Below are 21,650 nucleotides of genomic sequence, written 5' to 3' on the forward strand. Positions count from 1 at the left end.
CTTAGCTCCAGACTGGCAAACACTTCCTCCAAATACAAATCCCTCACCTTGACCAGCCCCACTTCCCTCCACCTCCTGTATACACTATCCATCCCCCCCGGCTCAAACCCATGATTCTCGCACAGCGCCGTTAGCACCGACATCCCTTCCACCCTAAAATGCCTCCTCAGCTGATTCCATATTTTCACCGTGGACAGCACCACTGAATACCTTCTCGGAGCCATTGGCAACGCTGCCCATCACCATAGCCTCAAACTAGACCCCTTACAAGATTCCACCTCCATCCTAACCCACTCTACCCCTTCTCCTTCCCACCACCGCCACACCTTGTCCACATTCGCTGCCCAATAATAATGAAGCAAGTTTGGCAACACCCCCCCCCCCCCCCCCCCCCACTGCCTCTGCCTCTGTAGCAGGGTCCTCCCCACCCATACAAAGTCAGAGATGATTGTGTCCACTTTCCGGAAAAAGGCCTTTGATATAAAGATCGGGAGAGCCTGAAAGATAAACAAGAACCTCGGCAGAATATTCATTTTCACCACTTGTACCCTCCCCGCCAACATTAAGTGCCGTGTATCCCACCTCTTAAGATCCTCCCTGGCCTCCTCCACCAGCTTCGTTAAGTTCCACTTATGGAGCCCCGTCCATTCCCTCGCTACTTGAATCCCCAAGTACCTAAACCTATCCCTCGCTATCGTAAATGGCATCCCCCCTAAATTAGTCCGCTGTGCCAGCTCATTCACTGGGAATACCTCACTTTCCCTACATTCAGCTTGTATCCCGAGAACCCTCCAAACCTCCCCAACAGGCCCATAATCCTTCCCATACTCCCCAATGGATCCGAAACATACACCAAGAGGTCATCGGCATAGAGCAACATCCGATGCTCTGTCTGTCCCCTCATTATCCCCTGCCACTCTGCCGACACCCTGAGAGCCATCGCCAATGGTTCTATGGCCAGCGCAAACAGCAGCGGCAACAGCGGGCACCCCTGCCTTGTACCCCTGTGTAAGTTAAAGCTTCGTGAGCTCATATCATTCGTCCTCACCCTCGCTCTTGCCGCCACATACAGCAACCGCACCCATGCCACTATCGAACCCCATAAAGGCTGTCTTGCTTTGCCTTTGTATCACCCGTTGGCTGAATGGGCTTGGGATTCTGCCCCACGTTAAAAAGCAAAGTTGTATGTGGACCTATAATGTATCCACACTTTTAAGCATGAATCTAATTTTAGGATGTCCAAGCTGTGGAGATGTTGCAGAAAGCCACTAAACAAGAGCTTAGGCTCTTCAGATCAATTTATGAGGAAACATTGGAGAAACCGACTCTTCAGGTTTGAAAGAACTCTGCGAAGCAAGGATGAAAGCAATGGTTCCTCCCCCTCTTGCAACACCTGCGATTTGAGTCCCTCCCTCTGCAGGCTGTGGGCGGTTTGGTGACAGAAACAGTTGTAACTCATGGAGCGAGCCGCTTCACTCCGTGACAGACATCCTGCTCGAAAAACACCCCGGGCGAGCCTGTATTGTCAGTCAGGATCAGCAATCAAACCACGCCTAAAGTTAATTTAATCTCCTGGAAAATGTGGCTGTGCCGTCCCTCCCCGCGATTGGACTTTGATTTTGTTTTGTAAAGACCCACACGACCCAGCGGCTGAGCCATCCGGACTGTCCCGCTTTCCACTCTGTCGGTCAAAACAAACAAGTTTCAGGGCTGCACGGATGGAGCGGCAGGGAGGCAGCTTCGGAAGTGGGGCTGGGGCGGGCAGGGTTCTCATCAGCCTGGAGGACCTCGACTCGGTGGCCGAGGGGGAGAGCTTGGATTCGGCTGGCGCTGCTGCTGCCGACGAGGGTGGAAACGCCGACGAGGGTGGAAACGGCGAAGAGCCAGTGGACGAGGGTCTCCTGGCGTACTGGCAAGACATCGGCCGGATGCACCAGGTGGATGTGCCAAGAGGTAGGTAGGGCAGTGTTTTGGCACAAAGTGGAGTGGAGGGTGTTCTGGACTTGCCAACCCCATATTCGTGTGGGATTCGGAACGAAGTAGTCCCCCCCCCCCCATTACTTAGCAGCTCTGGCTCCTCTCCCTGCAAACTCCAAATCCAATTATGTCAGTGTTCACACAATCTACTTTATTTCCCTGTCCTCCAAACGCTGCGTTTTTCCCTCCCTGCCATTAGAACCACCCCTCTGTTGGAGGAATTAACGTTTTCCATTTCAATTGGAGCTTACTTTCCAATGGAAGAAAAAGGCCAATTTCCCCCCAATCGTCTTGTTCAAAGTCACCATTTTGCCATGTATATTCCTTTTTTTAAATATTAATTTAGACTACCCAATTCAACTTTTTGACAATTAAGGGGCAATTTAGCTTGGCCAATGCACCTAACCTGCACATCTTTGAGCTGTGGGGGTGAGATCCCCGCAGAATGTGCAAACTCCATATGGACAGTGACCCGGGGCCGGGATCGAACACAGGTCCTCGCCGCCTTGAGGCAACAGTGCTAACCACTGCACCACCGTGCCGCCCCTGCCATGTACATTTTTGTGCAAAATTCAACTTCAGTTTCGATTCCCACCTTCCATCGATCAGGAGACCTTACTCCTGGCCTAACTTCTTGGTGCAGTATTTTCCATTTTAGCCTGTGATGATGATTTGGTGACTATTGTATCTTTTTTTTGTTTAAATCAACATGAACTGAAAGGATGCTGACAGCTTTTGTTTGCCACTCTTTTTAAATGAAACCATTTGGGCAGAAACATACCTCAGAACCAAAAGTGGGATCAGAGATTTCACAAAAGCCACCAACAGAAAACTGCCAAAGCCAGTGTTAACCGTTTCCCCCATCCAGACGCCATAAAACAAACACAGAAAATTCACCACATTATAAATTAAAATTCAAGCTGTTGCACTGTTGGTAGAGTGAAATTTGGAATGATACACACCTGGATAGCTGCCAGAACCCACACTTTTTGCTGGTCTTGATGAACTTATTGCATATGTTGCAATACTGTGCTTTTACAAATCAGGTAAAATAAACATCTCAAATCAGCTTTAGAAACTGGCTGAGTATATTTGCACCAAGACAATTTTCAGTTGGATGTAAAAATGCTGTGCAGTACGCAAAGAATAGCCGAAAGTTTCAATTGACTTGGGGGCGAAACCTACACAAATACGCGGAGAATGTGCAAACTCCACACGGACAGTGACCCAGAGCTGGGATCGAACCTGGGACCTCGGCGCCGTGAGGCAGCAGTGCTATCCACTGTGCCACAATGCTGCCCTCAAGTTTTATTGACTAAAAGAGGACATACGATTCTGGATCTAATCTGACCAGAGCACTATATCATATGTGCCTCACGTCCTCTGACTTAAACTCCATTGTTTTGGCTATGTAGTGTAGTTGCTTATTTAATTGCAACCAAATTATATACTCTAATTTTTAAAAGTTCACTTCCAGCTAATGATTACTAAAAGGTCTTTAAAATACAGAGCAGTTTGAGAGGAGAAATGTAGAGAAAATGTTTCCACTAGTGGAAGTATCCCAAACTAGAAGTCATAAATATAAATCATAGCCTCTGATGAACCCAATAAGGACTTCAGGATTAACCTTGTTACTCAAGACTTTCAAGAATGTGGAACTCACTATCACATAGGGTGACTGCGTCGATTAACATGGGAAATCTGGATAAGTACCTGAAAAGTAAGGCTTTAGATTCTCTGTATGGTTGCATTTAGATCAGCAAATAGCCTCTCATCTATAATTATCCTATGATCATGTGGTGCACTAGGCATTAGGATTATTTGTTCATGGGAAGTGGGCGGCACTGGCAAGGCCAGCATCTATTGCCCATCGCTAGCTGCCCTCGAGATAAGAGTACATGGAGATAATACCAGCCTTGAAAAAAATACTTAGTGTGTTATTTTGTATGAATCTAAAGCTGTTGTGAACTAATAAGGGACTGTTAGTTGAAAAAATGACGAACCTTGACAGAAGGTAGAAACAAAAACTGCATTGGTCACTTCAGACAGTATTGAGACAAGATTGAATTCATATTATGAAAGACAGTAAATTTTATGGACTCCCAACTTTCTACACTCTTTTGTCATGCATATTCATAAAATTGAAAGCGGATTTTTAAAAGTTTAAATTGTTTGCTCGTCTCAATCAGACATGGCTGTACCAATCCAACAGATGACAAGACACAACCAATCTCAAGACAGGGAGATGGTCCCATTTACACCAATAGATCATAAAAAAAGGGTAAGTAACTAACAAATGCCATTTATAAAGGGGCTGGCTAAGTATTGAGGACTTTGCTTCAGGGCAGAGTACATGCTAAATCTTCATATCTGCAACCTGCGGTATGGCACTTCTACCATGCAACGGGAGAGTTTAATGGTCAAACCCCAATTCAGTTAGGAAAAAATAGTGTCATGTTTGTCATGTGAGAGTACCTTAAAGAAATGGGTGTTTATCAAATAACTGTAGTGGATGTACCTTTAAGAAAGGGGTGTTTATCAAATAGCTGCAGCGATGTCAGAGTGTGGGTGTAGCTGGGCTGTGTGTCTGCTTTTATTTTCGTTTTTGAGCTGACAGCTACAGTGTGTGTTTAGTTCCGTTTTCAGAGTTGGACCCGCACCCAGCCAAATAAGGTGTAATTTTGATCTCCCTGCATGAAAAGAATGTCTTCAGATTGTTTGCTAATTTAAAAGTGGTAACTGCTCTCAGTAGAGAATTTAAATCTGCTCTCTTTGTTCAAGAGGGTATTTGTCTTATGGATGTTGCTAGGAAAGATGAAGGGTTACTTATAGAGTACTGTATTCTTTGGGGGAAATATTTGAGTTGATAGTTGCTAAGATGTTTCCTGTGTGTTTAACTGGATTCATAGAATAAACATTGTTTTGTTTTATAAGTACTTTAGATCTCTGTTGCATCACACCTGTAGAGTGGGCCCTTGTGCTCCCCATAACCAAAATCTATTAAAAGTTGTGGGTCAGGTGTACTCCATGATACACTTTGAGGTTCTCTAAACCCTGGCCTGTAATATGTTAGAAAAAAAGTGTCATAGAAAATGTAGTTTGAATTCAATGGCTGAGTTGGTCTGAAAAATTAGTAGACTACACTAAATAAGTAATCATTAAAAGGGTTATGTAATCTCAGAAAAAAATGGAAAAAAGGTACAAGCCTACTGCAAATCATGAAATGTGAAATCAATCAAACCATCTCACGAAAGCAGAAAACGTATTTGTATTACATCTTACCACACCTTTCAAACATTTCAAAGCACATCACAAACATTGCACTGATTTTAAAAAGTAAATGACCATTATGTAGGCAAATGCAGCAGTCATATTAAGATCAAATGACAGTTACGCTGTCCTTAATGGTGACAGGTCAATTGAAACTTTCTGCTATTTGAGTACTGCAAAGGCATTTTTACATCCAACTGAACAAATGGGCCTCAGTTTACGGATGACAACAACAGCAGTGCTCCACTGAGGTCCAACCCAGATTACATACTAAAGACCTGAATAGGATTTTAGTCCATCAATTTCAGACATGCTACAATTATACTGTAACTTTAGCATCAATGGAAACCAGTTTCAAATTCAAACTCTTAAGTGTGCAGGGTGTAAATTAGGTGTCAAGGCCAAATGGCTACAAAGGAAAGTAGCATAAAACTACATCTATTTCTGAAACACATAATATACTTTCAAAAACATACTCAAATTTCATGAACGGCAGTGGAAGAACAGTAAATGACCAGCCAGCAAGGACAGCATGACTATAAAATTGATTTGAATAGGGTGTCGTTGCTTGCAGCATTATCCAGGGGGGTCAAGTTAAAATGAAGATTAAGGAATTAACCAATATTAATAATCTTTGACAATAAAATATAACAAGCTGGTCAACTTAAGTTAAAAATTTGAAACACCTAGTACAAACAACGAGCAGAAGTAGGCCATCTGGCCTCTCCATTCATGACTCCACCATTCAATAAGATCATGGATCATATCTATCTTTGCCTTAAAAACATTTAATGAGGTAGCCTAAACTGCTTCAATGGGCAGGGAATTCCACAAATTCATTACCCTTTGAGTGAAGAAGTTCCTCCTCAACTCCAGTCTGCTCCCCCTTATTGTGAGGCTATGTCCCCTAGTTCTAGTTTCACCCATCAGTGGAAACAACCTCCCTGTTTCTGTCTTATCTATTCCCTTCATAATTTTATATGTTTCTAGAAGATCCCCCCTCATTCTTCTAAATTTCAATGAGTATAGTCCCAGTCTACTCAGTCTCTCCTCATAAGCCAATCCTATCAACTTCGGAATCAATCTAGTGATCCTGTGCACCCCTTCCAATGCCAGTACCTCCTTTCTGAAGCAAGGAGACCAAAACAATACACAGTACTCTAGGTGTGGCCTGACCAGCACTTTATACAGCTGCAATGTAACTTCCCTGTTTTTAAACTTCATCCATCTAGCAATGAAGGATAAAATTCCATTGGCCTTCTGACTTACCCGTTACACCTGCAAACCAACTTTTTATGATTCATGCACAAGGACACCCAGGTCCCTCTGCACAGCAGCATGCTGAAATTTTTTACCATTTAAATAATAGTCCATTTTGTTGTTCCTACCAAAATGGATGACCTCACATTTACCAGACCCTTGCCCACTCACTTAAACTATCTATAATCCTCTGCAGACTTTGTGCCTTCTGCACACTTTTCTCTTGGTGTCATCTGCAACACATTACACGGTTCCCAACTCCAAATCATCTATGTAAATTGTAAACAATTGCGGTCCCATCACTGATCCGAGAGGCACACCACTAGCCACTGATCGCGAACCAGAAAAACACCCATTTATCGCCACCCTTTGTTTTTTGTTAGTTAACCAATCCTCTATCCATGCTAATACATTACCTGTAAGGCCATGCACTATTATCTAATGCCTTTTGTGCGGCACCTTGTCGAATGCCTTCTGGAAATACAGATAACACCACATCCACCGGTTCCCCTGTTGTCCACTGCGCTTGTAATGTCCTCAAAGAGTTCCAGTAAATTAGGTAAACATGACCTGCCTTTCATGAACACATGACCTGCCTTTCATGAACCCATGCTGTGTCTGCCCAATGGGACAATTTTTATCCGGATGTCTCGCTATGTCTTCCTTGATGATAGATTCTAGCATTTTCCCCACTACAGAAGTTAAGCTAACCAGCCTATAATACCCGCCTTTTGTCTACCTCCAGTCACCCTAAATATATCCAGTCACCCTGCAGATGCTGTAATTCCCTTGTCTTAATTGGAATTCTCCTTTTAAAATCAGATTTTATATACATTACAATTTAATTATTTAGATAATTAAAAGGCATTTTGTGTAAAAGTTAACCAACTTTACCCATCAGCGCAACTTTTGAGACACACTAACATTTCTAAGGTCGATGAACCAAAAGTACGAGATGCAAATTGCACAGAAATTAAAATTATTCAAAAGGGACCCAGAGAAGTTCTGTAGTTGGGTGGATGACAAACCAACCTCAGCATACTAAATTGGTTATTTTGGGACTGCAGGAGCTAATGTTGAAACCTTTTAGACATCAGATAAACCACAACATAACATTACAAGCATTTTCACTCCCTTATTACCACAACATAACATTACAAGCATTTTCACTCACTTACTACTTAGACTAACAAGAATTACTGTGGGTGGTCGTAAAATAATTTACATTTACTTCCATTCTTTATTTTGTAGGCTGATGAATTACTTTATGAAAAACGTCAAAACGAAAAAGCCAAATGGGCTTGTGTAACACAGAACCAGTCAAGCTATGAACAGAGCACATGCCTGGGATTTATGAAACTAATGAAATACATTTGCCATCAAAATTCATCAGGTGACTTTCAAAACTGAGACAGTGTCGACAAATCTGTGAAAGACTTAAAAGAGTATTCTATTTTTTTACTATCAGTTCCTTGCTTAGTCAAGGAAAGAATTAAAACATGCACATTTTAATCTTGCCCATTTCTTTCTTTCTTTTTTTAATTTTAAGAGTACCCAATTATTTTTTCCAATTAAGGGGCAATTTAGTGTGGCCAATTCACCTTGTTGCTCGTTTTAGCCTTAGTTTACTTTATTTTTATTCTGTCACCTTTGCTCATGAGTCGCCAGGTATCTTTCTGATACCGCCACGTGGTTCAAGTCCAAGTAATGATTAATAAAGCAGCACACCGCTTAGTAAGAGTTAAATCAACACTCATTTATTATTTACAGCAATTAATACTTATACAATAATCCTACTTCTAGACTACTACCTACCACTAAAGGCCAATACTTAACTTTGGAAATGGCCCACCAGGTCAGGGAAACGAATGGTCTTTCGAATTGGTTCTGAGCCTGCGGGATTCAAAAGCTGGTACAAGTCGATAGTCAGGAGCGCCTATCTGGTAGCGATCGCTGGAGTAAGACTTACAGTTTTCTTGTAGAAGGGTTTCGAAGGTTGCGAGCAGGAAGAGAAGGGTCGATTTGAACTTGGCCCCTATTCTTATAGTCCCCAGGGGCTTCCCGCCTCTCGGGGCGGACCTCGTACCTGGTTCCAAGTGATTGGACTTGGTCCCAATCACTTGGTTCGATATGCTCCAATAATGGGGCGATTCCTTGATCGGGGGGGGGGGGGTGGTCATTTACCTTTCTTTGAGTCAGCCCCTGCTGGCGCCGAAAGGTCTGGATCGGCTTTCAATTGCTAATTTGTAGCAATTGTTCCCGGGGACGGCTGATTAAAATGCAGACGGCTGGGTTGTTGTGATGTTGATAGCTGCAGCTATCGGCCTGGACTGACTTCCCCAGAGGCGAATACACTGTTTTACCTGCAGCTGTCCGTTTGAGTCCTGTTGGCTGATTTTCCCATCAGCCTCTTTCATTCGCCATTTTAAATCGGGGTTTGACCATTCTAATCGGGAATCAGCCATTTTACGTGGCTACAACCTATCTTGCACATCTTTGGGTTGTGGGGGTGAAACCCACGCAGGCACGGGGAGAATGTGCAAACTCCACACAGACAGTGACCCAGGGCCGGGATTCGAACCCGGGTCCTCAGCGCCGTAGGCAGCAATGCATGCTGCCCCTTCTTGCCCATTTCTTGAATGGTATTTGAAATGAAACGAAAATCGCTTATTGTCACAAGTAGGCTTCAAATGAAGTTACTGTGACAAGCCCCTAGTCGCCACATTCCGGCACCTTTTCGGGAAGGCTGGTACGGGAATTGAACCCACGCTGCTGGCCTGCCTTGGTCTGCTTTAAAAGCCAGCTATTTAGCCCAGTGTGCTAAACCAGCAGGATCTTGTAATGGGATCTCTTAAGATATGAGCAAATACTTTCCTAAGTCCTCTTATGTGGATGTTAAACAGCCATAACTTTCTCAGATTTATAAATAAAAGGAAATCTAAAAGTATTTACATTTGGCGGAAACTTCCTGGGAGCAGCAATGTACTTCAGATTGCCACTCTGTGCTAAATTACTGACACTAGATTTCTTCCGCATCTGTGTGGCCCACCTTTGACTCAGGCTGGGCAAGATCCAGACAGCGCAGTTTTCCTCAAGCCCTACCATCAATGTCCAGTGAGACATGTTCCCTTTTAGGTTAGAGGTCCAATGAAAGTGACAGGCCAGGGAAGAGGTAAGTGGGTAGGATTTGGGGGCTGAAGGAGAGAGGGCAGAAATCGGAAGTCAGGGGAAATTGGAATTCCAGGAACGGGAAATTCTGTGCAGTGGAGATAATCCAATGGGGGAAGTCGGACAGTGGGAGCCAGTGCCCTGGGAGGGAGTCAGGGACATGGAGAGAGTTCAGTGGTGGGGTTAGTTTGGGTCTTTACAACGGATACTCAGAATATTTTTTTTTTAAATTTAGAGTGCCCAATTCATTTTTTCCAATTAAGGGGCAATTTAGCGTCACCAATCCACCTACACTGCACATCTTTGGGTTGCAGGGGCTAAACCCACAAAAACACGGGGAGAATGTGCAAACACCACACGGACAGTGACCCAGAGCCAGGATCGAACCTGGGACCTCAGCGCTGTGAGGCAACACTGCTAACCACTGCGCCAGCGTGCTGCCTGGATACCCAGATATGAGAGGTTTTAATTAACATTTTCTGAGTAACTATTGGTGTAACCCTGTCAGAACCATAAAGTTTGCAATTTAAATCACATTTTAGGATGGTTCCCAGCACAAGACAACTGCTTCTGGGCAATTGCCAGGCAAACCTTTACCTGTGAAATTCCAAGAGGGGTTCCCCAGTGCATCTTTGGGGTACTTCCACACCATCCATTCCAACACTGGGCAGCTCGGAATTTACAGCCCATTATAATTTGATAAATAAAATAGCAAAGGAATATGATTTAAGTCCTTCTGCCAAAGTTGTATTTTGAAAATCACTTATTGTCACAAGTAAGCTTCAAATGAAGTTACTGTGAAAAACCCCTAGTTGCCACTTTCCGGCGCCTGTTCGGGGCGGCTGGTACGGGTTTTACACATAGTATAAGTGATGTGAGGGAAACCCTTTCACCCAGAGGGTAGTTGGAATCTGGAATGAACTTCCGGAGAAGTGATGGAGGCAAGCTCGTCGAGGTATACAAAGTGGAATTGGATTGCTATAAGAACATAAGAACTAGGAGCAGGAGTAGGCCATCTTGCCCCTCGAGCCTTCTCCACCATTCAATGAGATCATGGCTGATCTTTTGTGGACTCCGCTCCACTTTCCGGCCCGAACACCATAACCCTTAATCCCTTTATTCTTCAAAAAACTATCTATCTTTATCTTAAAACATTTAATGAATGAGCCTCTACTGCTTCACTGGGCAAGGAATTCCATCGATTCACAACCCTTTGGGTGAAGAAGTTCCTCCTAAACTCAGTCCTAAATCTACTTCCCCTTATTTTGAGGCTATGCCCCCTAGTTCTGCTTTCACCCGCCAGTGGAAACAACCTGCCCGCATCTATCCTATCTATTCCCTTCATAATCTTATATGTTTCTATAAGATCCCCCCTCATCCTTCTAAATTCCAACGAGTACAGTCCCAGTCTACTCAACCTCTCCTCGGAATCCAACCCCTTCAACTCTGGGATTAACCTAGTGAATCTCCTCTGCACACCCTCCAGTGCCAGTACGTCCTTTCTCAAGTAAGGAGACCAAAACTGAACACAATACTCCAGGTGTGGCCTCACTAACACCTTATACAATTGCAGCAGAACCTCCCTAGTCTTAAACTCCATCCCTCTAGCAATGAAGGACAAAATTCCATTTGCCTTCTTAATCACCTGTTGCATCTGAAAACCAACTTTTTGCGACTCATGCACGAGCACACCCAGGTCTCTCTGCATAGCAGCATGTTTTAATATTTTATCATTTAAATAATAATCCCTTTTGCTGTTATTCCTACCAAAATGGATAACCTCACATTTGTCAACATTGTATTCCATCTGCCAGACCCTAGCCATTCACTTAGCCTATCCAAATCCCTCTGCAGACTTCCAGTATCCTCTGCACTTTTTGCTTTACCACTTATCTTAGTGTCGTCTGCAAACTTGGACACATTGCCCTTGGTCCCCAACTCCAAATCATCTATGTAAATTGTGCACAGTTGTGGGCCCAACACTGATCCCTGAGGGACACCACTAGCTACTGATTGCCAACCAGATAAACACCCATTAATCCCCACTCTTTGCTTTCTATTAATTAACCAATCCTCTATCCATGCTACTACTTTCCCCTTAATGCCATGCATCTTTATCTTATGCAACAACCTTTTGTGTGGCACCTTGTCAAAAGCTTTCTGGAAATCCAGATATACCACATCCATTGGCTCCCCATTAGCTACCGCACTGTTAATGTCCTCAAAAAAATTCCACTAAATTAGTTAGGCACGACCTGCCCTTTATGAACCCATGCTGCGTCTGTCCAATGGGACAATTTCCATCCAGATGCCTTTCTATTTCTTCCTTGATGATAGATTCCAGCATCTTCCCTACTACCGAAGTTAAGCTCACTGGCCTATAATTACCCGCTTTCTGCCTACCTCCTTTTTTAAACAGTGGTGTCACGTTTGCTAATTTCCAATCCGCCGGGACCACCCCAGAGTCTAGTGAATTTTGGTAAGTTATCACGAGTGCATTTGCAATTTCCCTAGCCATCTCTTTTAGCACTCTGGGATGCATTCCATCAGGTCCAGGAGACTTGTCTACCTTTAGCCCCATTAGCTTGCCCATCACTACCTCCTTGGTGATAACAATCCTCTCAAGGTCCTCACCTGTCATAGCCTCATTTCCATCAGTCACTGGCATGTTATTTGTGCCTTGCACTGTGAAGACCGACCCAAAAAACCTGTTCAGTTCCTCAGCCATTTCCTCATCTCCCATTACTAACTCTCCCTTCTCATCCTCTAAAGGACCAATATTTACCTTAGCCACTCTTTTTTGTTTTATGTATTTGTAGAAACTTTTACTATCGGTTTTTATATTCTGAGCAAGTTTACTCTCATAATCTATCTTACTCTTCTTTATAGCTTTTTTAGTAGCTTTCTGTTGCCCCCTAAAGATTTCCCAGTCCTCTAGTCTCCCACTGATCTTTGCTACTTTGTATGTTTTTTCCTTCAATTTGATACTCTCCCTTATTTCCTTAGATATCCACGGTCGATTTTCCCTCTTTTTACCGTCCTTCCTTTTTGTTGGTATAAACCTTTGCTGAGCACTGTGAAAAATCACTTGGAAGGTTCTCCACTGTTTCTCAACTGTTTCACTATAAAGTCTTTGCTCCCAGTCTACCTTAGCTAGTTCTTCTCTCATCCCATTGTAATCGCCTTTGTTTAAGCACAAAACTCTAGTGCTTGATTTTACCTTCTCACCCTCCATCTGGATTTTAAATTCCACCATATTGTGATCGCTCCTTCCGAGAGGATCCCTAACTATGAGATCCTGAATCAATCCTGTCTCATTACACAGGACCAGATCTAGGACCGCTTGTTCCCTCGTAGGTTCCATTACATACTGTTCTAGGAAACTATCGCGGATACATTCTATAAACTCCTCAAGGCTGCCTTGACCGACCTGGTTAAACCAATCAACATGTAGATTAAAATCCCCCATGATAACTGCTGTACCATTTCTACATGCATCTGTTATTTCTTTGTTAATTGCCTGCCCCACCATAATGTTACTATTTGATGGCCTATAGATTACTCCTATCAGTGACTTTTTCGCCTTACTATTCCTGATTTCCACCCAAATGGATTCAACCTTATCCTCCATGGCACCGATGTCATCCCTTACTGTTGCCCGGCTGTCATCCTTAAATAACAGAGCTACACCACCTCCCTTACCATCCACTCTGTCCTTCCGAAAGGTTTGATACCCTCGGATATTTAACTCCCAGTCGTGACCATCCTTTAACCATGTTTCAGTAATGGCCACTAAATCATAGTCATTCACGATGATTTGCGCCATCAACTCATTTACCTTATTCCGAATACTACGAGCATTCAGGTAAAGTACACTTATGTTGGCTTTTTTACCTCTGTTCTGAATCTTAACACCTCGATCAGTAACCTCTAAGTTGTATTTCCTCTTAACCTTTCTCCTAATTTTCCTTGTCGTCGAACCCATATCTTCCTGTAACAACCTGCCGCGTCGCTTACCATTAATGTTTTCACTTCCCGTTTTATTTCTTTTAGTATTCCTGGTCCTATTCACTGTGCTCCCCTCAGTCACTGTACCTTGTAGTGTCGCCCTTTTTGATTATGGCTTCTCTGCCTTACACTTTCCCCCTTACTGCCTTTTATTTCTGTCCCTGTTTTACTACCTTCCAACTTCCTGCATCGGTTCCCATCCCCCTGCCACATTAGTTTAAACTCTCCCCAACAGCTCTAGCAAACACCCCCCCCCCCCCCAACCAGGACATCGGTTCCAGTCCTGCCCAGGTGCAGACCGTCCGGTTTGTACTGGTCCCACCTCCCCCAGAACAGGTTCCAATGTCCCAGGAATTTGAATCCCTCCCTCTTTCACCATCTCTCGAGCCACATATTCATCCTCTCTATCCTGACATTCCTACTCTGACTAGCTCGTGGCACTGGTAGCAATCCTGAGATTACTACCTTTGAGGTCCTACTTTTTAGTTTAACTCCTAACTCCCTAAATTCAGCTTGTAGGACCTCATCCCGTTTTTTACCTATATCGTTGGTGCCTATGTGCACCACGACAGCTGGCTGTTCACCCTCCCCCCCCCCCCAGAACGTCCTGCAACCGCTCCGAGACATCCTTGACCCTTGCACCAGGGAGGCAACATACCATCCTGGAATCTCGATTACGTCCGCAGAACCGCCTGTCTATTCCCCTTACAATTGAGTCCCCTATCACTATAGCCCTGCCATTCTTCTTCCTACCCAGCTGCGCAGCAGAGCCAGCCACGGTGCCATGAACCTGGCTGCTGCTGCCTTCCCCTGGTGAGCCATCTCCCTCAACAGTATCCAAAGCGGTATATCTGTTTTGCAGGGAGATGACCGCAGAGGACACCTGCACTGCCTTCCTACTCTTGCTCTGTCTTTTGGTCACCCATTTACTATCTCCCTCAGTACCTTTCACCTGCGGTGTGACCAACTCGCTAAACGTGCTATCCACGACGCTCCACAGTGAGTCCATCCGCAGCTCCAGAGCCGTCAAGCGGTCTAACAGGAGCTGCAACTGGACACAGGGACAGTGGACGTGTCCCTGAGCTCCCACATCGCACACGAGGAGCATGACATGGGTCTGAGATCTCCTGCCATGTCTTAAACCTTTGGTTAACTTCAACAATTTCAATTTCCCCCCAAAAATGTAAATAAATAAATAAACAACAAAGAAAAAAATATATATATATATACCAATGAAAAGAAACAGAAAAGCAGAAACACTACTTACCAGTCACAAAAAGCACTTCCTCCCCACCCAGCTTCGAATTCCCACCTCGATTCAAATTCCCAAACTCACTCTTAGCTGTGTCTCACTCCTGGCTCTGTCTTCTCACTGGGAGAACTCACTGGGAGTGAGTTTACAAGTGGCTCTTTTTAAACTGTCCTGAATTGACTCCCCTCCCCCACCTGCTTTTAGATCAAAGTAGATTAAAGTGACTGACGCTATCTGCAAAGAGAGAATGTGTAAGTTTACAAGGATACAAATATGGGTGAGGGACTGGGCAGAATGCTCTTTCAGAGAGCCAGTGCAGACTTGATGGGTCAAATGACCTCCTACTCTAGTGTAAAGATTCTGTGTTTGGCCCAATAATCTGTTGGTCTACCCTGATCCTGCAGGGCTCTTCCTAGGAATGACAGTACCTATTGTTACCATTGTGCATACCAACCAGACCAGAACAGAACTCCGGCCTGAAGTAACGATGGCTTATTACCTGCCAACACAATTTCAAGATCAGACCCCACAGCCTTTTGACGCTGAAGTTGCAATAGAGGAGTGGCCTGCTCACATCATTTACGCCAGGCAAGTCGCTTAATACAAGACTATACTTTAAGTTCTAAAGTATATTATAAATGGTTCGGCCATTTTAAATTGTTCCCAAGAACAATTGGCCCTTACAAAGAGCACCCGACTGAAACCAATGTATCTACCCTATCCCCGTAACCCCGTAATTTGGGCAGCACGGTAGCATAGTGGTTAGCACAGTTGTTTCACAGCTCCAGGGTCCCAGGTTCGATTCCCTGCTGGGTCACTGTCTGTGCGGAGACCGCACGTTCTCCCAGTGTCTGCGTGGGTTTCCTCCGGGTGCTCCGGTTTCCTCCCACTGTCCAAAGATGTGCGGCTTAGGTGGTTTGGCATACTAAATTGCCCTTAGTGTCCAAAAAATGTTAAGTGGGGGTTACTGGGATAGAGTAGATATGTTGGCTTCAGTCGGGTGCTCTTTGTAAGGGCCAGTGCAGACTCAATGGGCCGAATGGCCTCCTTCTGCTCTGTAAATTCTATGATTCTATGAAATGTGTGAAAACAGCTAATGACCTCTGTAAAATCTGATAGAGTAATGAGTTTGAGAATTTTGAGAATTACACAAGAGAATGTGGAGTAATTAATTTCCTGGTCTGCAATATTCTTGAAATTTTGGAAAATTTTGTACAGAAAACAAGGCAAATCAAAGCAGAAACACAAGCCAGTAGGCTCGAAGGAAAAAATGCACTCGGGTAGAACACCCCTGCTTACTGATGAGCTGTTAGTTAGCTGCAATGTTATCCTTTGTTTAAACTGTCTTTTTGATCAGAAGCAGTCTCATTCTGTTAACACCATAGGTAGAATTACATGGTGGCATGAACCACGCTGATGTCATCTGCAATGGTGTCCCAGCTTGGAATACCGGTTCATGGGGATTACTGTCTAAAGATGTGCAGGTTAGGTGCAGTTACGGGGATGGGCCGGGGAGTGGGCCTAGGTAGGGTGCTCTTTCAGAGGGTCGGTGCAGACTCGATGGGCCAAATGGCCTCCCTCTGCACTGTAAAGATTCTGTTGATTCTATAGCTTTGTTTTTGGAATGGTGTGAGGAGTCAAGTGAAACCCCAGTGAGCATAAGCAGTCCAGTTGTCATGTACCAATTATTAAAAATTATTTATTAAAGAAAAGACAAACACACGAACAGGACTATTACACTCAAAAGAGAATTAAGTATATGAATTCTTAAACCCACACATAGTTTATGTAAAACATACCCCGTGTTCAAAAAAAATCTATGGTCCTTGAACTCCTTAAGACTTTCCCTTTCCCCCAAACAACATCCAAATTAAACAGATCTACAAGTCAAAAAACAACATACCACACAACACAGAGACGATACTCAAGTCTGGAAAACATCTTGTCCTAGTCCACCAAAGATATTTAAACTGCCATTGCAAATGTTTTCTGCATTATCTTGGAAACTGGCGTATCTGCTTCCAAGGCTGCTAGATGTCAACTGGGGGTCCACCTTGCTTCAGAGTGTCCTGGCCTTTATACCTTTGTTCCACTTTGATTCTGCCATCTGCCCCTCTCAAATTCCTTGATTCTAGATATTAGCATGTGTATAATTAATCTCCCAATTGTCTAACTGATCTGTTCTACTAATAGGAGATTCACACCTGATCCTATCTGCTAATCATTACTGGGAAATATGAATCTCATCCTGCCTTTTGTAGGCTGGCTACTGCTGTTGCTAGGCAATTTTTACCCATTGCTGGGCATGTCGCATCCTATTATACTTTGTTAAATTCATATTATTACTGATAATAGGCAAATTTATAACAATGGAAATATCATATAGCGCAGTGAAGTGATTTGTTAGCAGAGGAAGCATTAATTTAAACAAACTCAATTATTTTCTTGTTGGGAAACAACCTTCACAAGAGTTTGTTAATTTCCCCAAATAATTAATTGAGATAGATTTGGAGGTTAGGTTTTGTCACTAAATAACATCACTTCTAAGATAACGTTTATAAACAATTTTGTACCTCACTGTTGAAATACGTGGTGTTTAAAAGGTGACCAGGTACCTTGATAAACTATTGCATATCAAAGAATCTCTACAGTGCAGAAGGAGGACACTCAACACCAATCCTCTGAAAGAGCACCTACCTAGGCCAATCCTGCCCCATTCCTACAACCCCACCTAACCTTTGGATACTTGGGGCAATTTAGCATGGCCATCCCACCTAACCTGCACATCTTTGGACTGTGGGAGGAAACCGGAGCACCCAGAGAAAACCCACACCGACATGGGGAGAATGTGCAAACTCTACACCGAAAGTCACCCCAGGTTGGAATCGGACCCACGCCCCTGGTGCTGTGATGCAGCAATGCTAACCACTACCATTCATATTAAATTAATTTAATTTTCCTCAATTCAAATGGATCTTTCCTCTCAAACCTTTCACCATTCCCTGTCCGGTTCTCAGCTTTTTGTTGTTCCCAGATTCTGAGCAGCGTTGGATAAGGGTATGTATATTGCCCATCCCTTGTTGACCCTGGAAGATAGTTAGTAATGGTTTGTAAAACTGAGTGGGTTGCTAGGCTATTTTCGAAGTCAGTAAGTTCAGACTGCAAGTTAGACTAGGTAGGAATTAGTGAACCAGTGTGGTTTTACAACAATGCACCGTTATTAATGAAGAATTATTCTGGTGCCAAGCCACGGATTCAGGTTTATTGAATTTGGCATAGTGGGATTTTAACTAAAGGAATCGGTGTTTCTATACCAGTAGCAAAACCATGAGACCACTGTGCCAAATACTGACATTTTTGAGCTGGGAAGTACAAAGTTCACAGAAACAGCCCAGAGCAATAAATATCTAAATATCAGGGGGGCAGCACATACTCTGACTCGGGTCCCAATTTTGATCTCATCAGGTGGCCAGCTGAGTGGGGAGGTTCCATTCCTCTGATCAAGGCAACAGTCGTCTCATCAGCTAATGGGATCTGGGATAGGCTGGTCAGGGTCAGAAGTATAGTTTGAGGTTGGTGATGAGAACTTTAAAATTTGTGGGGGGGGGGGGGGGGGGGGGGGAGGGGAAAATCGACATTCATTGCACCACCTAGTCGTAAACTAGTGCCTAATAATCTGTAAACAATTAAGGTGAGCATTCTTGGTGACAAAGTGTGATAGCTCAGTGTTCAATGTCTTAAGATGGGAGTATTACAACCCATCAGCATTTTTAATATCAAATATATATTTATCAGAAACAAAGATGTGCAACTTTGATTTGAGTATTTTCCACATACAACCAATTTTTCATGGCTATTTGAGAAAGTTTAAAGCAACAGAATGCATTACCAGAGATGTCAATGCTGAAATTCTACCATAAAAATAAACACAAATACTAATTGTTCATAATTTTCTGCTTGTCCAGACCCTTTAATGGGAACACCACCGAGGAGTTGATTCTCCAAGAGATAAACCAATTAGCAGTGCACCTAGACTCTCCCGAGTGGTTTCTACAGGATACCTTTATTGTAGCTGGTTATAACAGCCCTGCCGCACCAAACCCTCACAATGAGATCTGGATCATTCACAGCCCTTGAGTAAATCATTCAAGTTTTGTATTGAATACAGACCTTGTGCAGTGACCAATTTTGTGAAAATGTGAACGTAATGTAATAGCATAAGCTTAAATGTTAACTTATATTGGTAACAACTCAAAACTCCCACACTTAAGATACAACATAGTAAAATGATCACAGGTGGATACTTAAAAAATGACTGGTATGCACCTTTGGGCTTCAAGCTTATAATTAGAACTGTAATATAGCCTGTTAAACAAGAATTGAAAACACATGTAGAATTATGAGAAGTGAATCAGAGCTCAAGTCTGTCATAGAATGTAATTTTAAAAAGCTCCAATAAAAAAGGTGAATAACGCTCGTGCCCAATAAACACAAGGACAGAACAGCATAGAAAGTCGAAGCAGGAGTAAACCAATCAGCCCTTCAAGCCTGCTCCGCTATTCAAAACATCGTGGCCAATCCTCTACCTCAACATCACTTTCCTGTCTGCACCCCATATCCCAATTCCCTGAGAGATCTATTAATCCCAGTGTTAAATATATACAATGATGGACACACAGCACTTTAGGGTAGAAAATTCCGAAGATCCACAACACATTGAATGAAGAAATTTCTCCTCATTTCAGTACGAAGATTAACCTCTTCTGATGATGCCCCACCAGCCATTGAAACAACCCCCATCTACCCTGAAAAGCCCTTCCAGGATCTTCTGTGTTTCAATGTGATCATCTTTCATTATTTTGAACTCCAGCGAGTATAGAGCGAATTTACTCATTCTCTCAACATGCAAACCTTTCAGTCCAGGGACCAATCTAGTGAACCTTTCCTGTACCACCTCCCAAGGCAAATATGTCCTCCCTTAGATGGAAATTGTGCACGGTTCTACCCCACCAAAACACTGTACAATTATAGCAACACTTCCTTATTCTGGTACTCCAATCCTCTTGCAATAAAGACCAACATGCAATTTGGCTTCCTAGTTGATGCTGTACTTGAAAGCTTACTTGGTGTTCCTTGTAGCGAACAGCAAATTGTCTCTAAACATGACCAGTTTAAAAAATATTAACTATGGTTGTAAGAATAAGAAAACAGAATAACTCCACACATCTCATTATACTCCTTCTGTCACCTTACTAACCACTCGCCTAACTTTATACCTCTTTGCTTCCTCCACACAACTTGCATTCCCAACTAACTTTGTATTGATCACAAACTCAGATGCATTACTCTCCGCCTTTTGTTTTAAGTCATTGATATAGATTTGCAAATAGCTGAAACCACAACACTGATCCCTGTGGTACTCCACTAGTTACAGCCTACCAACTTGAAAATGCTTCATTCATCCCTACTTCCCGTCTACTGTCCATGGCAACCGGTGACAAGTGGTGTCCCACAGGGTTCAGTGTTGGGGCCACAGATGTTCTCTTTATATATTAACGATCTAGATGACGGGACTGGGGGCATTCTGGCTAAGTTTGCCGATGATACAAAGATAGGTGAAGGGGCAGGTAGTATGGAGGAGGTGGGGAGGCTGCAGAAAGATTTAGACAGTTTAGGAGAGTGGTCCAAGAAATGGCTGATGAAATTCAACGTGGGCAAGTGCGAGGTCTTGCACTTTGGAAAAAAGAATAGAGGCATGGACTATTTTCTAAACGGTGACAAAATTCATAATGCTGAAGTGCAAAGGGACTTGGGAGTCCTAGTCCAGGATTCTCTAAAGGTAAACTTGCAGGTTGAGTCTGTAATTAAGAAAGCAAATGCAATGTTGTCATTCATCTCAAGAGGCTTGGAATATAAAAGCAGGGATGTACTTCTGAAGCTTTATAAAGCATTAGTTAGGCCCCATTTAGAATACTGTGAGCAATTTTGGGCCCCACACCTCAGGAAGGACATACTGGCACTGGAGCGGGTCCAGCGGAGGTTCACACGGATGATCCCAGGAATGGTAGGCCTATCATACGATGAACGTCTGAGGATCCTGGGATTATATTCATTGGAGTTTAGGAGGTTGAGGGGAGATCTGATAGAAACTTACAAGATAATGAATGGCTTAGATAGGGTGGATGTAGGGAAGTTGTTTCCATTAGCAGGGGAGACTAGGACCCAGGGGCACAGCCTTAGAATAAAAGGGAGTCACTTTAGAACAGAGATGAGGAGAAATTTCTTCAGCCAGAGAGTGGTGGGTCTGTGGGATTCATTGCCACAGAGGGCGGTGGAGGCCGGACGTTGAGTGTCTTTAAGACAGAAGTTGATAAATTCTTGATTTCTCGAGGAATTAAGGGCTATGGAGAGAGAGCGGGTAAATGGAGTTGAAATCAGCCATGATTGAATGGTGGAGTGGACTCGATGGGCCAAATGGCCTTACTTCCACTCCTATGTCTTATGGTCTTAACCAATCCCCTCGCAAATCCACTCCAAATCCATGAGCCCCTCCTAACCTTGCGTGTGGCAGCTTTGGAAATCCAAGTACATACATCCACTGGGTTATTCTTTATCCTACACTAGCCACATCCACAAAAATAAATTTGTTGAACACAACACTTCGTAAAACATGTTTATTTTGATTATACTTTATGATCAGCAATGGAATATTTTA

The 21,650-nt window shown here is 43.4% G+C and overlaps 2 protein-coding genes across 2 annotated transcripts in view; one reads left to right on the top strand and one right to left on the bottom strand.

Annotated features, from left to right (window-relative positions):
• fancm (FA complementation group M) overlaps positions 1–21,650 on the bottom strand; it is a 238,962-nt gene that overhangs the window by 165,681 nt on the left and 51,631 nt on the right. The window lies entirely within an intron of this gene.
• Positions 1,461–20,583, top strand: soul3 (heme-binding protein soul3). Its single transcript, XM_072491153.1, has 5 exons — positions 1,461–1,953; positions 4,167–4,258; positions 7,759–7,900; positions 15,340–15,523; positions 18,901–20,583. The coding sequence occupies exons 1-5, from the start codon at positions 1,719–1,721 to the stop codon at positions 19,070–19,072; spliced, it is 825 nt and encodes a 274-aa protein (XP_072347254.1). The 5' UTR covers positions 1,461–1,718; the 3' UTR covers positions 19,073–20,583.

This window comes from Scyliorhinus torazame, chromosome 2 (genome assembly GCF_047496885.1).
Source record: "Scyliorhinus torazame isolate Kashiwa2021f chromosome 2, sScyTor2.1, whole genome shotgun sequence".
NCBI lineage: Eukaryota > Metazoa > Chordata > Chondrichthyes > Carcharhiniformes > Scyliorhinidae > Scyliorhinus > Scyliorhinus torazame.

Bases quoted from the DNA above. Each gene is read 5' to 3' on its own strand.
- soul3 (XM_072491153.1), top strand. From the start codon at position 1,719: ATGGAGCGGCAGGGAGGCAGCTTCGGAAGTGGGGCTGGGGCGGGCAGG. The intron at 4,259-7,758 runs GTAAGTAACTAA...TTTATTTTGTAG, and splicing joins CAATAGATCATAAAAAAAGG to GCTGATGAATTACTTTATGA. The intron at 15,524-18,900 runs GCAAGTCGCTTA...CTGCTTGTCCAG, and splicing joins GCTCACATCATTTACGCCAG to ACCCTTTAATGGGAACACCA.